This window comes from Grammomys surdaster, unplaced genomic scaffold, assembly GCF_004785775.1.
Source record: "Grammomys surdaster isolate TR1022 unplaced genomic scaffold, NIH_TR_1.0 137, whole genome shotgun sequence".
In the NCBI taxonomy this organism is placed as follows: Eukaryota; Metazoa; Chordata; class Mammalia; order Rodentia; family Muridae; genus Grammomys; species Grammomys surdaster.
The window spans coordinates 1,604,362-1,618,631 of record NW_021604595.1 but is presented as its reverse complement, the minus strand read 5'-3'; the positions used below and the strand labels follow the sequence as shown (position 1 = coordinate 1,618,631).

Here is a 14,270-nt window from a genome sequence, read left to right as displayed (position 1 = left end):
AACTTAATAGCAAGTAATTTGAATAGGAATTTCTCCCAAACAGATAGAGAAATTATCCACAAATAGATTAAAAGATGTTCAACACCACCAGTCATTAGGAAAATGTTTACAAAAATCATGACAAAGTATGTCTTCTTCACCCCTCCCAGGATGGCTATAATGGAACAGGCAGGTAAGTAAGCTCCAAGTGCTTGTGAAGAGAGACACACAGGGAGCCCCTCCACGCTGCTGCTGGGAACTCGCGATGGAACAACCACTTTGGAAAACAGTCTGGCAGCTCCTTAAATGATTAAACAAAGTGACAGGTGAGCCAGCCTTTGACTCCGAGTTATAAAGCCAAGCAAGAGAAAACACTCTACACACAGCCCTGTACAGAGTCAGTACTTACAACAGTTAAAACGTGGGGACAACCCAGACACTCATCAACTGACCCACTTACAATGTGGGACCTCTGCAACTGAAGGTCAGAAGTATGAACACATGCAGCATAAATGAACTTCAAAAACCAAGCCAAGTGAAATCAGTAAGTCACTAGACCACATACTGTATACTCCTGTTTAAACAAAATGTTCAGGGAAAGGAAATTTCTCTGTGGAGACAGAAAGCTGACTGGTGGTTCTTAGGATAGCTGAGGAGGAGGAGATCCAGGGTTGGGGACTGACTGCTCTAATCTCTTACTCTACTTCAGAGGGACAAAAAGGAAACTGCTCGTCTTCCAACCTCTCAACTCTGCAGAAAAGGAGGGTGGCAGAGAGGACTCAGCAGAGCACTAATTTTCTGTATCCTCCTTGAAAGAAGGGTGTGGCACTTTGGGTCACCTGCTGGGGATGAGGTAATAGGCTGGGTAGAGAGGTTTTCCCATCCTTACCAGGGACAAATGGGCAACGCTGAAATTCTCCTGGCAGGCAGGGTCTGGGTCTACACTTGCTTTGCCACAGCAAGTCCTAATGGCAGCCTGACACACAGCTAGTCAATTCCAGACTCAACAACCCCTCCCACGCCAGTTCCCCAGCTGAGCCTCAATTCTTAGGCATCAAGGAACCTGGAGAAAGCAGTGCTAGTCATGGCCGGTGAGTACTCTGCTTCCCCAAAGCTTTGGTCCTAGTGCTGCCCCCGGTGGGTGGGGGGAGACCAGCCTACACATTCCCCTGATAGAAACAAGACTGAACAAGGAATCATGAAGCAAAGCTGGTTCACACTGCTGCTTCCAGGGTCAGGGAAACCCAGAGTCTCTCCACCCTAACCTTCCATGAATGAGAAAGAAGGGGATGTGATAGATGGTGGTCTAGACTCCACCTTTCCTATCCCCTGGTGTTAGTGAGATCCAGTGGGGAGCTGAGCCCCCCAGTTCAACTTGGTATCCATGAGAAAAGAAGGGTGGGAGATTAGGACTCTGGCATGACGCCTCCCTCCTCCTCTTCTGAGACTCACAGGGCACAGCAGGGAAATGAAGTGCAACCACAACTACAGCAGAGCGTGAGTCCCCTCCCATCTGCCCTAGATGGCAGTGGGGCCCAGATCTGCATTTCACTGCTGAGGAGCTAATCAGACCCAATTCAAAGGCACCCTGATCACGCCAGGCAGAGCTCTGAGTCTCCTGTGCAGGTGTCAATAGCCCGGTGGGAAGCAGGGCTTCCACCCCACCCACAATGCCATGAGGCTGTCCGGGTGGTAGCCAGCGGGAGGCTGAGCAGACAGATCTCACTTGAATCTGAAGCTGACTGCCCATGAGGAAACTGCCTGCTAAGTAAGAAAAAACAAAACATAGGGGCCAAAAATCTGTCGTAAATCTTTTGTCACACAAAGAATTAAGAAAATCACAACTTGACTGAGAAGAAATTGATCAGCAGATGCGTAACACTGAAATTATTCAATAAGGACTGTAATTACAAAGTGCCCTGGCAGTCATTTTTAAAGGAACTGGAACCTTAGAATGTTCTCTGAACAACAAAAGAACTTAAACTAGAAATCAGTAAGAGAAAGACAAGAAGAGAAACTCTAAAGACTTAAATGTCAAAGGTATAAATTAATTTGTGGGTTAAAGAGAAAGTCTTAAAGGAAATTAACATAACACAGAGGTTGAGTCAAAATGAAAATGAATACATTGAATTACACAGCACAGTAATAAAGGAAATTTATACTGCTCTAAAGAAGAAAGGTCTCCAATCAACAACCAAGCTCCAGTCACTGGAAAGGTAAGAGGAAAAAAAAACCAAAAACAACAAACAAAAACAGAACATAAAGCAAGCATTAGAAGGGTCACAAAGGGCAGAAGTAAAAAAAATCAAAAAGGGAAAACAGTGGCAGTTTTCTAGTGGCTCCATGAAAATATTAATGTGACTGATAAACTTCCAGAAAAGCTGACACAAACTATAGAGATAAAAAGGTGAGCTGTCACTTCAATCTGCCACTCATTCGCATGTCTGACCTTGACAATGTGACACAATGTCATATACAAATTCACATATCACACTCAAGAACTGTGCAGTCAAGTTACAGCGCGCACATACACACACAGACACACAACTTAAGCAAGTTCACAATGCTGTGTTAGGCCACAATCTTAGCTATTCTTGGTCACCTTTACCCTGTGTGTCACAGGCTGGGCACACCTGAAAGGACAATACAGAACTAGTAAGAACAACACTACGCTCATAAATTTGACAACTTAGAAGAAATGTACAGCTTTTTTTTTTTTTTTTTGGTTTTTTCGAGACAAGGTTTCTCTGTATAGCCCTGGCTGTCCTGGAACTCACTAGGTAGACCAGGCTGGCCTCGAACTCAAAAATCCGCCTGCCTCTGTCTCCCAAGTGCTGGGATTAAAGGCGTGCGCCACCACTGCCCGGCCAAATGTACAATCTTTAAATGCTTCTTAAAGACTCTAAACTACCAAGACTCAACACAAGAAGACCCACATAGTGGAAGTAAAGAAACCTAGTTCATAAAAGGTTCTTTAAAAAATTCTCCAGGCTTACATGACTACTGGAGAATGTTGCCAAACATTAAAGGAGAGTAGCACTCTTACATAATTCCCTCTAGGACATGACAGGGCACATATCCAATCCCCTTTTATATTGCTAGGGTTTTCTGATTCAAAGACAGTATAAACAAGATAAAGTATCAGTCCTCAACATCCTAATTTAAAAGATATCATCAAAGAGAAAATCCACTAGGTAGAACTAAACCAGGGCTATCCAGCAGAGTTCAAAGTCAGGGTGGGGAAACCTGGAGCCTGAGTGGTTACGGCCCTGTGTAGGGAAGACAGGTGCTGTCTGGGCAGGGCTGGGAGTCTGAGAAAAAGGAGGGAGGACTGAGTGGAGACATAAGCATGCTGGGTAAGTACAGGTGCCTTGTTCCTGGACAGACGAGTTATAAAAATGGGGACAACAAGGATACTATACTATTGGATTACACATGAAAGTAACAATGCCAACTTGAGGTTTTCAACACTTATGCACACACACATATGTATCACTAAATGTAAGGCGTAAAACAGGTGTATACAGAGTGTGTGTACACATTCCTTAGCTTTGCCTGAGGCAGCTTGGGAACCTCAACACAGCAAAAGCAATGGGCATACCCAGATTTTTGTTTGTTTGTTTGTTTTAGATTTATTTATCTTAAAATTGTGTGTGCATGCCGGCATACACTCGAGCATGTGCATGTGTGTGTGTGTGCATACATGTGCACATGTGTGTGCTGAGGCCAGATGGCATCAGATCCCTCGGAGCTAGAGTTATAGGCGATTATGATACTACTGATGTGGGTGCTGGGAACTCAGTTCCCATCCTTTGGAAGAACAGTAAGTACTCTTAACTGCGGAGTCACCTCTCCAACCCCAGATTTAGGTTTGTAAGAGGGCCATTTCCCACTAAAAAGAACTAGGACTTCTTGGAGAAATGTCTGCTTTCAGAGTGAGGACAGAGATGGACTAAAATGGAAGATCCTGCAGTGTCTCAGGAATGATGGAGACACAGCAAAACATCTAGCAGGCTCTGGCTGGTTGAGTGTAGGTAGCTGAAACGTCAAGTCAAATGACAGGAAGATCAGATTCCATTGAACAAAATACAAATCCACTGCAATAACTGAGCAAAGAGAACACTGTTCTTCACAGTAGAATGCCACTTACCAAATACAATACCCACCACAGTGACTCAGGAGGAACATCATTAGCGCTGACACTACTGAGTCAAAGGTGATACAGAACAGGATGTTACATGGCTTCAAAGCATCTTTCTATGAACTACTAACTATGAATGGAGAAAGGATAACTTATATTGTATAAATCTTGGCAGGGACCAGCTTAGTGATGTGATCCAACTTAACAGTCCCAGTGATGAAGCGCAATGATAACTTGGGTCACCTGAGGGTCACGGTGAGAAATTCAGAGCCACTTCTGTGAGGCTTCTAACGAAACTGCAAAATCTCAGACTTACTGTTAGGGAAGAGCAGACAACCCGGATGCATATGCTACAAAAGAACTAAGCCATGACTGTAAACAAACTACAGTCATAAGAAAAGGCCCAGGGTCCTTGAAAGAGATTTAAATCCATTAGAAGGCCAAGACATTACAGTATGTATAATTGAGTGCTTGGGAGATCAAGGCAGGACTGACAAAGTTCAAGGTCGCTTGAGAAACAGAGAGAGTTTGGGGCTAGTCAGGGCTGAATGGCAAAACCTTGCCTCCAAAAAAAGAAAAATAAAAAAGAAAGGAAGAAAGAAAGAAAGAAAGAAAGAAAGAAAGAAAGAAAGAAAGAAAAGGGAGAGAAAGAAAAGAAGACCCTTTTGCTGTTAAAAGGTATTATAGGCACAGCTGACAAAACTTGAATGGTAATCTGTGGTGTGTGTGTGTGTGTGCATGATATAGGCTGGAGGTGTCATCCTAGGAGCATCATGAGATAATGAGAAATCTGAACACTACAGAGAGCTGATGGTATTATGAATTAGTTTTTATCATGGCAGGAGGTAGTTGTTCACTGAATAAAGTGACACCTACCGTGAGCGCAGGGAAAGTGATCAGAGGACGTGAGCGACTGCAATTGTCGCTGGCAACTGTGTGTACTTTCTTTTGTCCCCTGTGCTTCCACGAATGTCTGAAATTCTCTGCTCATAGCTGTTGTTTTTAAGTGGTCGAGCCAAGATTTAAACCTAGGTTTATCTCATAATAATGCTGGGTTTTGATGAATTTTTCTACTTTTCTCTAAAAGTAAGAATTTTATTTATGTACCTTGACATTAATCATTTTCCAATGATTCATTAACCAACATTCAAAAACCTATTCACACTAAAATAAGATAAAATATAATTGCCTTTTTTAGATATTAAGTTTTATTTTTCCATACTTTTTCTAATAAAAAATTAGCTGTATTTATGTGAGATACATTTAGCATTAATAAATTATTCAATTAAAAATTTTGAAAGGTTAAAAAAAATCTCTAGTGGATCACAATGGTCTCCCTGCCTCGGATGTCTAGGAACGTGTAGAGTGTTTTTGGTGTCCCTAAGACCTGGCTGTCTGGATTCAGTAGCTGGAGCCCTGGTTCTCTCCTGTGTGATGAGTTCTCCCTATCAAAGCTGACAGAACCCAGCCAGAGAGAACTCCACTAGATGGTAAGCCAGATGAAGGAAGGAGGGAAGAAGCAGGCTTGTGGGCTGTGGCCTGGGTCACACTCAGGGGAGTACTCTACACGGGAAGCACAGGGTAGACACTGTCACTGCATTTGATTTTGTTAGCACTTCTCTCTAAGACCAAACAATGAACAGGTGAGAGGACTGTCCCATCAAGTGTCCATAAATGGCAGGTACAAAAGTAGTTCCCTTAAAGCCAGACACCCAGACAGACAAGGAATCGACAAAGCCTTGGAAGTCAGCCATGTGGGAAACACTGTTTCTCTTGATGTGAGAAGGGCCCTCCTAGAGTGGATAGATTCCAGTAAGAACACAATACACTGAGAGCTGATTGTTCCCAGTAAGCACTGAAGGAACACTTGTGCGGGGCGCGCGCATGTAGTCTCGCCGGCGAAACCGTACACACACGAACACACACACACACACTAGAATCCTTCCGTAGAAACACGTTTATTCCCATAAACCAAAATGGTGGTAGAAGAAGACGAGAAGGCGTGGGAAAGCACTGCCTATATACCCCAGAGCGGGGTATTCACCCCCTGATTGGCTGCTTACTCGTAGCGCGCCAAACGCTGTGGGATGGGCTTAGTTTTGGCGGGCTTACCATGGCACATGCGCAGTTTACTTGGTACTAGGAAGAATTACGGGCGACAGCGCCACCTAGCGATGGCGGACTTTGTCAGCTCTCGTGGCGGCTCCCAACAAACACTTTGTAGCCAGAGCCTCCTCCTTTACTTTCTGATCATCTAATCCGAATGTCTCTTATTCAACTGCACTAAAGTCAACTTGCTAGAAAATCCTGCAAGAGTACTGCCAAGAAAATGTTCACGAGCTCTTGTGGCTATCACCTGACGGCAACAGGGTCTACGTTATGGTTGGGATCTTAAATGTCCCTCTCTGGCCCCTATGCTCATAGCTTGGTCAACACTCTGTGGTGCTATTGAAGGGTACTGGAACCTTTAAGAGGTGGATTCTAGAAGTCAGCGGCTGTGAGCATGCCCTTAACAGAAATACTGGCACTCTGACCCCACCCTTTGCTCCCCTTTGTCCAGTGAGCAGCTTTCTCTGCCATGGATTTCCATTATATTTGACCTCACACAGGCGCAAATGAAATGGGCCAGCTGGCCAAAGACTGAAAGGCTTGAAACCATGACCCAAAATAAACATTTTTCTTTTTTAAATTGATTGAAAGTTTTATTATATACTAAATTAATATATATTGGGGAGGGGGAGTACAGAAGTATGGAGCTCAAAGGACAACTTGCAGGAGTTGGTTCCCTATACCAGTGGGTTCTGGGGTCAAACTCAGGTTCTCAGGCCTGGTCCAAGTGGCTTTCCCACTGAGCTCTCATCTCACTGGCCCCTAAGCTGATTTTTATTGGGTATTTGCCACAGCAATGGAATGATGCCTAACACAACCAAGAAGGCCAGAGTGGAAGCTTTCATCCATTTCCTGGCTCAGAACTACAAGAGGATGGAAGGCAAGCACAGCAATAGGAGCATAAGTTATGGCATGCTTCCTTGCCTGGGTACCACAGGAAAACACCGCACAAAACCGCTGATAGAGCTGGGCCTGGGCACGTCTGAGTACGCTTTGCAAGTGACTCCTGCATGTAACTGCAGGAGAAAGAAATGAATGGCTGCCTCCCAGGCAGCCGAGTAAGGTCAGGAACAGATGTGTCATCTCAGCCTAAGATGATAATGCAGGAGACAAACAGTTTGCCACACCTCTTTTTCAAAAGGCCAAGACATTATTCAGGGTTTTGTAAAGGAATTCTACCAGGCCAGTCAGTGAGGCAAAAAGCCAAGGCCATGAACAACACCTGGGCCCAGGCCGCTGAAATGAAGAACAGAGCTTTTCCTTCAGAGCCTTTCAATTCACTTTTACTAAGGATAAATTTCCACAAAGCGACAGAAAGTACACTGAGGAGGGTATTACCATCCATGTGTGCAGCATGCCCACTGTTATTCACCAACGTGGAATATGGTTCTTCACTCTGCGGCAAGACTCCTGCAGCCATCCTTGTCTGTTGGAAAATTTAAAAAAGATCATTACTTAACTAATCATGTTAGACATCTGCTGCCCAGTATAGCAGATGTTAACTATATGGCCCTTTCATTTTCTCTCCCTTCCCTGTATGGTTGAACTCAGGGTGTCACAAATGCTAAGTTAGTACTCTACTACTGGGCAACATCCCCAGATACCTAATACTTGAAATATAGCCAGTCTAGGTTCAAATGCACTGTTTGAAAATTCAGTACAAAGAAAGACAAACCAAAGTTGGGCATAGTGGCACATTCCTTTAATCCCAGCAAGGAGGAGGCACATCTATCTCTTTGAGTTTGAGACCAGGCTGAGTTCCAGGACAACCATGGCTATGTAGAAAGACTCTGTCTCAAAAAAAGAAAAGAAGAGAGAAGAGAAGAGAAGAGAAGAGAAGAGAAGAGAAGAGAAGAGAAGAGAAGAGAAGAGAAGAGACAGAGAGAGAGAAGTATAAACTATCTTACTAATAACTATAAAAGTTTGTTCTTTGACCTCCACATGTGACCTTACATGCACACATCTACATACATACATACATACACACACACACACACACACACACACACCATACATAGACACCAAAAAAGTCAAAACGAGATGCTGATATTGCACAGAAATTCTTACATTTTAATTTCCAATTATTATAATGTTAAACTGCTTTTCTTTGTAACATTTAGACTTAATGCTTTATGTTCCTGAATTTATACTGAAAATTCACATAAAAATAAAAATGCAAAACTGCCCATATCTGATTTATGTTCCCTGTCTTTCCACTCACAATCATATAGTTGGGTACATTTTGATTACTTGGGAAGAAAAAAATACTCTTAACAGGAAGAATGGGGGTTTTGTTTTTGTTTTCTAAAATGAAATATTTCCACCATAGTGGCCTCTGAAGCAGTTTCCATTCTCTACATGATCAGTGTGCTAGCCCCATGTCTCTGGCTGGCATGACTGCCACATGTGTGGCTGGGACCGCTCACAGATTGGTGTCCTCAAAAGGGCCAATCACACAAGAGGCAGGCAGGAGAATCTCAAATTTGAGGCTACAAAATGAGGTACTATCTCAAAACAAATCCCCCCAAACAAACAAACAAACAAACAAACAAACCTCTTGCCTGCTTTGTAGCACTAACACTGGGCTCTGGCAGAGCACATCTCTGTGATACAAGAGATACACTCCAAGCTAGAGCACTAGCCCAGAATGCTGGAAGCCTGGGTTCAATCCCTCTCACTGTAAAAAGCCCACCAAAACAAAACAGTATAGAAAAATAAAGTTTGACTTTAATTACTTGTATAATTACTTGAGTTACAGTGTCAATTTTCACAAGTCTGAGATATGTAATAAAAAGTCAGTATGAAAAACAGACTTTAAGACCCTCAATATCTGGTAACAGAAAATCAGCTCTGCCTGTATCTGCACAGCCCTTGAGTGTGCTATGCAGAGTCCTTTCTTTCTTTGTGGTTGTCAATCTGCCTTTACCTGGCAATCTGCTTACCTCAGACTCACTGCTTTGGAATTTTAAGTTTTCCTCTTTGCCCAAATAGCTGTAACCTTTCCTCCACATCCCCCTTTAGACCCCTTCTCGTCTACCTTCCTCAAGAAAATCCTGGTTATATTTCCATCAGGTCTTAACTATCTACTTTTTATTAAAGGAGTTAATTGGTTCCTTTGGAAATTTCCTTTGATATTTGTGTTGGGAGTGCTCCCTGGCCTTGACTCTGGGTTAGTTCAGATGCACTGCTAAGGCTAACCTTTCCAAGGGTTTGCAGTGAGGTGAACAGAGGCCTTCCCACTCTGGTAAGGGAGCAGAACTACTTGCAGCCAGCTGACTTCTCATATTTTTCTGGCCTCAGATGGTTTGTACACACCAGTACCCACCACACTCTGCAGTTCAGCAAAGCTCTAAGGGTTTTCTGGGGTGAGGTCTCCCTTGTTCTCTCCGAGACCTTATCTATGCAAAGCCTTCCTCTGAGTTCATCCCTTTGTGCATCTCTGAAGGCCTGGTCTTCTCCCTAAGCTAAGTCTGGAAACTGTCCCCAAGGAGGCAGCTGGTGCAACCTCAAACTTACCCTGCTTACATCTCTAAAAGCCTGAAGCCTGGCCTGCCTACTTTCCAATCATGTTTTATAAGGTTGTCTAGAATTTTAGTTAGGGTAAGAAGAATACATCTGCCTTAGTATCTCTTTGGAGCAGATATCTGTCCACTCATCTCTGAAATTCAAATCTTAGGTCTCTGAAACAACATCTACTGTATGCTACCATTGCATAGAAAGACAGTACAATTATACATAATTGCTGATCAAAATATCACGATTTAAATATATTACAGAGTCAACGTTCTGCTTAAAACTTAATTATTCAACTGCCAACTATATGAACTAGTTTAAGCTTTGACTGTTTTGCAAAATGAGGATTATGTATCTACCTTCATAGGTTGTAAGGATAAGAAAGATTGAACGTTTGTGTTTTAACACCACTAAAGCAAGGCCAGACAGGAAAGCAAGCACTTGTTATTTTACTTTGCAACACTGTAATATTTTTCCATTCCTTCTAGGCAACAGTCACTTCATTTTGCTCCTACCTTAAACAGTTTGTAAGAGATCCTTTGCATTACCTGTCTAATTATCCTGCCAGTAGTAACAGCTGAGCTTCCAAGAAGTCTTAAGGAAACATTAGGTCCATTCACAACTGAATTTATTCATATGCCTACCTACAGAACAAGGAGTTTCAATTTTAATCCTGACTTTCACTCTGTGATCACACATTATGTAACTTCACTTCCTGACTCAATGACAAGTCTTTTGCTCACTATATCCTACAGTTCTTTTATCCCTAAAATCCCCGCAGATGACTCAACTGTTCAGAATTAGTCACACATTTCACTAATTAGTACCTACCACTCAAAGCTTGAGTGCAGGGTGAAGTATTACTCACACATCTGAGGAGAACAGTTAGGAAGTAATGTTCTACTTCATAAGGAATTGGCTTCACAGACGAGGTTGTGAGGTACTAGAGAATCCTCAGCTCTCTCCTCTCTTCTGGTTTCTGGATGCAACCGTGTTCTGCATATTTTTCAGAGAGAACTTGTGAGGTTTGCACTCAGATGTGCTCTAATCCTTCCCTGATTCTCCCAGCTCCAGCACTGCACCTTGGGCGCTCAGGACGCTCTGGGCACCTGTGGAAGTGTCTCCTTGTCCCTGCTTCCTAGTGTCTGATCCAGGGGACACTCAGATATTACTCTCTGCCGTTCTCATGTGTGAGGTTTTGCTCACTCTTAAGTACAACATTGTCAATGTGCTAATGTCTGAGACAATAACCACAGTCAGGAATGTGAGTGAATTTAAACAAGCTATGTAAACATTATGATGCTCAAATGAAAGCATGTTTTATGCTCATTCATAATATGATGATGTGGTGGTTTGAATATGCTTGGCTCAGGGAGTGGCATTACTGGGAGGTGTGGCCTTGTTGGAGGAAGTGTGTCTTTGTGGGCTTTAAGACTCTCTACCTGCCTGAACACTGCCATGTTCCTGCCATGATGATAATGGACTGAACCTCTGAACCTGTGAGCCAGCCGAAATTAAATGTTGTTCTTTATAAGAGTTGCCTTAGTCATGGTGTCTCTTCACAGCAGTAAACCCTCACTAAGACAGATGATAACCAAATGATACTAGCTCCTTCCAGGTCAGGAATGAATCCAAATTCCTTTATATATCTTTATTTCATCTAATCCTTATCATACCCTATTACATAAGACGGCACACTTACTCCTACTCTCAGTAGCCTTTTGTTTTTTATGTTTATTTAGTGTGTATGCACAGGCCACAGCACACACCTAGAACAATGCAAGTAAGTACAAGGACAGCATCATACTCTCCGTTTCCTGGACACATTTACATCTCTAAGTTCTTGTAAATCTTTCATCTTGACAATCTTATGTTCTTTCTGAACCCTCAAGAGATTGGATCTGTTTTCTTCTCAGCCCCAGTCCATATTTTCTCTCTGTTATGATGCCTTCCCAAATGCCAACGATATGTCTGACTCACATCTGAGGACGGGCTTACCTATGCAGGCTTAGACACTCACAACAGCTGCCGGCAATCCTCAGGGAGAAGCTGAAGGCCATCTTACAAATATGATCTATTTGGCAGCTTCTGTGATCTCACACCTTAACTATACCTTAGGGAAGTCTGCAAGGGGACTGCAAAGTTCCCAAGAGACAAGACACACACCATGGAAAGACAATACTCCATGAACCCTCCTATTTCATCATTTAAAGAAACTGCTGCTGAATTAATATTCTTCAGGAAAGATTTCACAACAAACAAATGAGGTAAACTAACAGCAACAGCTGACCCTACCCCATCACCACTAGAAGCTGTCCGTAACAAGTTACCTCCAGGTCTGAACCAATCTCAAATTGGCACGAATACATTTGTTCTTGAAGACTGAACGTAGTCCAGACATCAATTCTCCCCCAAACTCACCAAAGGATTAAAGTACAGCCTTTAAACCTTACCTGGGTTTACACACACACACACTCAAAGGATTAAAGTATAGCCTTTAAACCCTACCTGGGTTTACACACACACACACACACACACACTCAAAGGATTAAAGTACAGCCTTTAAACCCTACCTGGGTTTACACACACACACACACACACACACACACACACACACACACACTTATGCTAAAATTTACATAACAAAGAATTCTCACTAGCCAATTCACCAGACTCAAGACTTACTATAAAGCTACAGCAAGAAGTAGAGAGAGGCAGAAGACATCATTCAATGTAACAAACCAGACTGCAGCAGAGTAAAAAAATACAGTTAAGCAACTAAAAAAAACTAATTTTATAAATGCAGCGAGAGAGAGGAGGGAGAGAGGGGAGGAGGGAGAGAGGGAGGGAATGGCGGAAGGAGAGAGAGAGAGAGAGAGAGAGAGACAGAGAGAGAGAGAGAGAGAGAGTTTTGTAGCTACACATTGGTATGCACATGAGAGAATGCAGGATGCCTGAGGAGCCCAAAAGAGATCCTCTAGACAGTTGGGAGTTTCAGACAGTTGGGAGCCACCTGATGTAGGTGCTGAGACTTAAATTAGAGTCCTCTGCAACACCAGTATCTGTTCTTAACCAACTCTCCAGCGCCTTAAATTCCTTTTAAAGTTTCTAATTGTATTATGTGTGCAGACGTAAGTGCACATGTGTGGTGTGAATGGGAGGAGGGAGGTGGGCGCCGCACGCTCCTGTGGAGACCAGAGGGTGCTTTTGTGGCATTGGCTCTCTCCTCTCACTTTCATGTGAACTTGTGGGCTGGATCTCAGGCTGTTGAGCTTTTGTAGCAAGTGCCATTACCTACTGAGTCATCTCCTGGGCCCCCAAACCAACTAATTTTTGAAAAAAGTGCACAGATAACAGGCCAGAAAAAATGTTTTATAACAAATAACACTAGACAATTCCAGGTCCATATGCAACAAACTATCACAAGGACAAGATGGCATTTCTAAAATACACAGAATTGGGTTGAATTTTAACATACAACACCTAAAAATTTAAAGTTGAACTTAAACATATAAAGGTTTCAGGCTAGACAGCCCAGAGACCTAGGGTAAAACCAAATACTACTGGAAAAAAAAAAAACATTAACAACAAAATGACTCTCCTAATGATATTCTGCTATCCTCATAGAGTGGTACCTTATTCAGCCATCACCAGAGAAGCTTCCTCCTGCAGCAGATGGGAGCGAATACAGAGAACCACAGCCAGACAATGTGCAGAAAGAATGAGACCTTGGAACACACACAGCTCTAAATGGGCTGTCTCCATCAAATCCCTCCCCTCAGAGCTCAGGAATCCCTGAGGAAGAGGAAGCAGGTATGAAAGCCAGAGGGATGGAGGACACCAAGAGAACAACTGAATCAGCTGAGAAGGGCTCATATGAGTTCATACAGACAGCAGCAGCAAGCACAGAGAGTGCTCGGGTCTACACCAGGTCCTCTGTGTATGTATTACAGCACAGCTTAGTATTTTTATGGGACTCCTGAGCATCTGAACAAGTGGGTCTCTGATTCTTACGCCTGCTGTTGGGGCTCTTTTCTTCTGTTGGTTTGACTTATCCAACATATATGTGAAGGGTTTGTTTTTATTATTATTACTATTATTATTATTAGATTGTTATTTTGTTACATCTGGTATATCTTGGAAGCCTGTTCCTTTCTAATGAGAGACAGAAAGGTTGTGGATCCAGAGAGGAGGGGAGGTGGGAGGAGCTGGGAGGAGTGGAGTTTCATGGGAAACTGTAATCAAGATATATTGTATGAGAAAAGAATTTGTTTTAAATAAACAAAAAAACATTCAAACTTTCTGTCAAAGACATTAAGAGAATGAGAAAAGAAAACAGACTAGGAGAAAATATCTGCAAATTACATAGTGATAAAGGTCAGGCATCCAACTCAGACAACTTACACAAACAAGTTAATTGAAAATGCTGTTATCTTTGTTGTAAAAAGTAACCTGGTAATAATGAGAACATTTTGGTAAAAAAAAAACCTTGAGTAAGTAGTAGTAGATACTGGTGTAGTCACTTGTC

At 42.7% G+C, this 14,270-nt stretch overlaps 1 protein-coding gene across 1 annotated transcript in view; it reads right to left on the bottom strand.

Annotated features, from left to right (window-relative positions):
* Nucleotides 1–14,270, bottom strand: part of Ptpdc1 (protein tyrosine phosphatase domain containing 1) — a 47,443-nt gene that overhangs the window by 20,017 nt on the left and 13,156 nt on the right. Inside the window, exon 2 of the mRNA XM_028763270.1 lies at nt 7,568–7,655. Within this exon, the coding sequence (XP_028619103.1) occupies nt 7,568–7,649 (82 nt within the window). The 5' untranslated portion in view covers nt 7,650–7,655. The remainder of the gene's footprint in view (nt 1–7,567; nt 7,656–14,270) is intronic.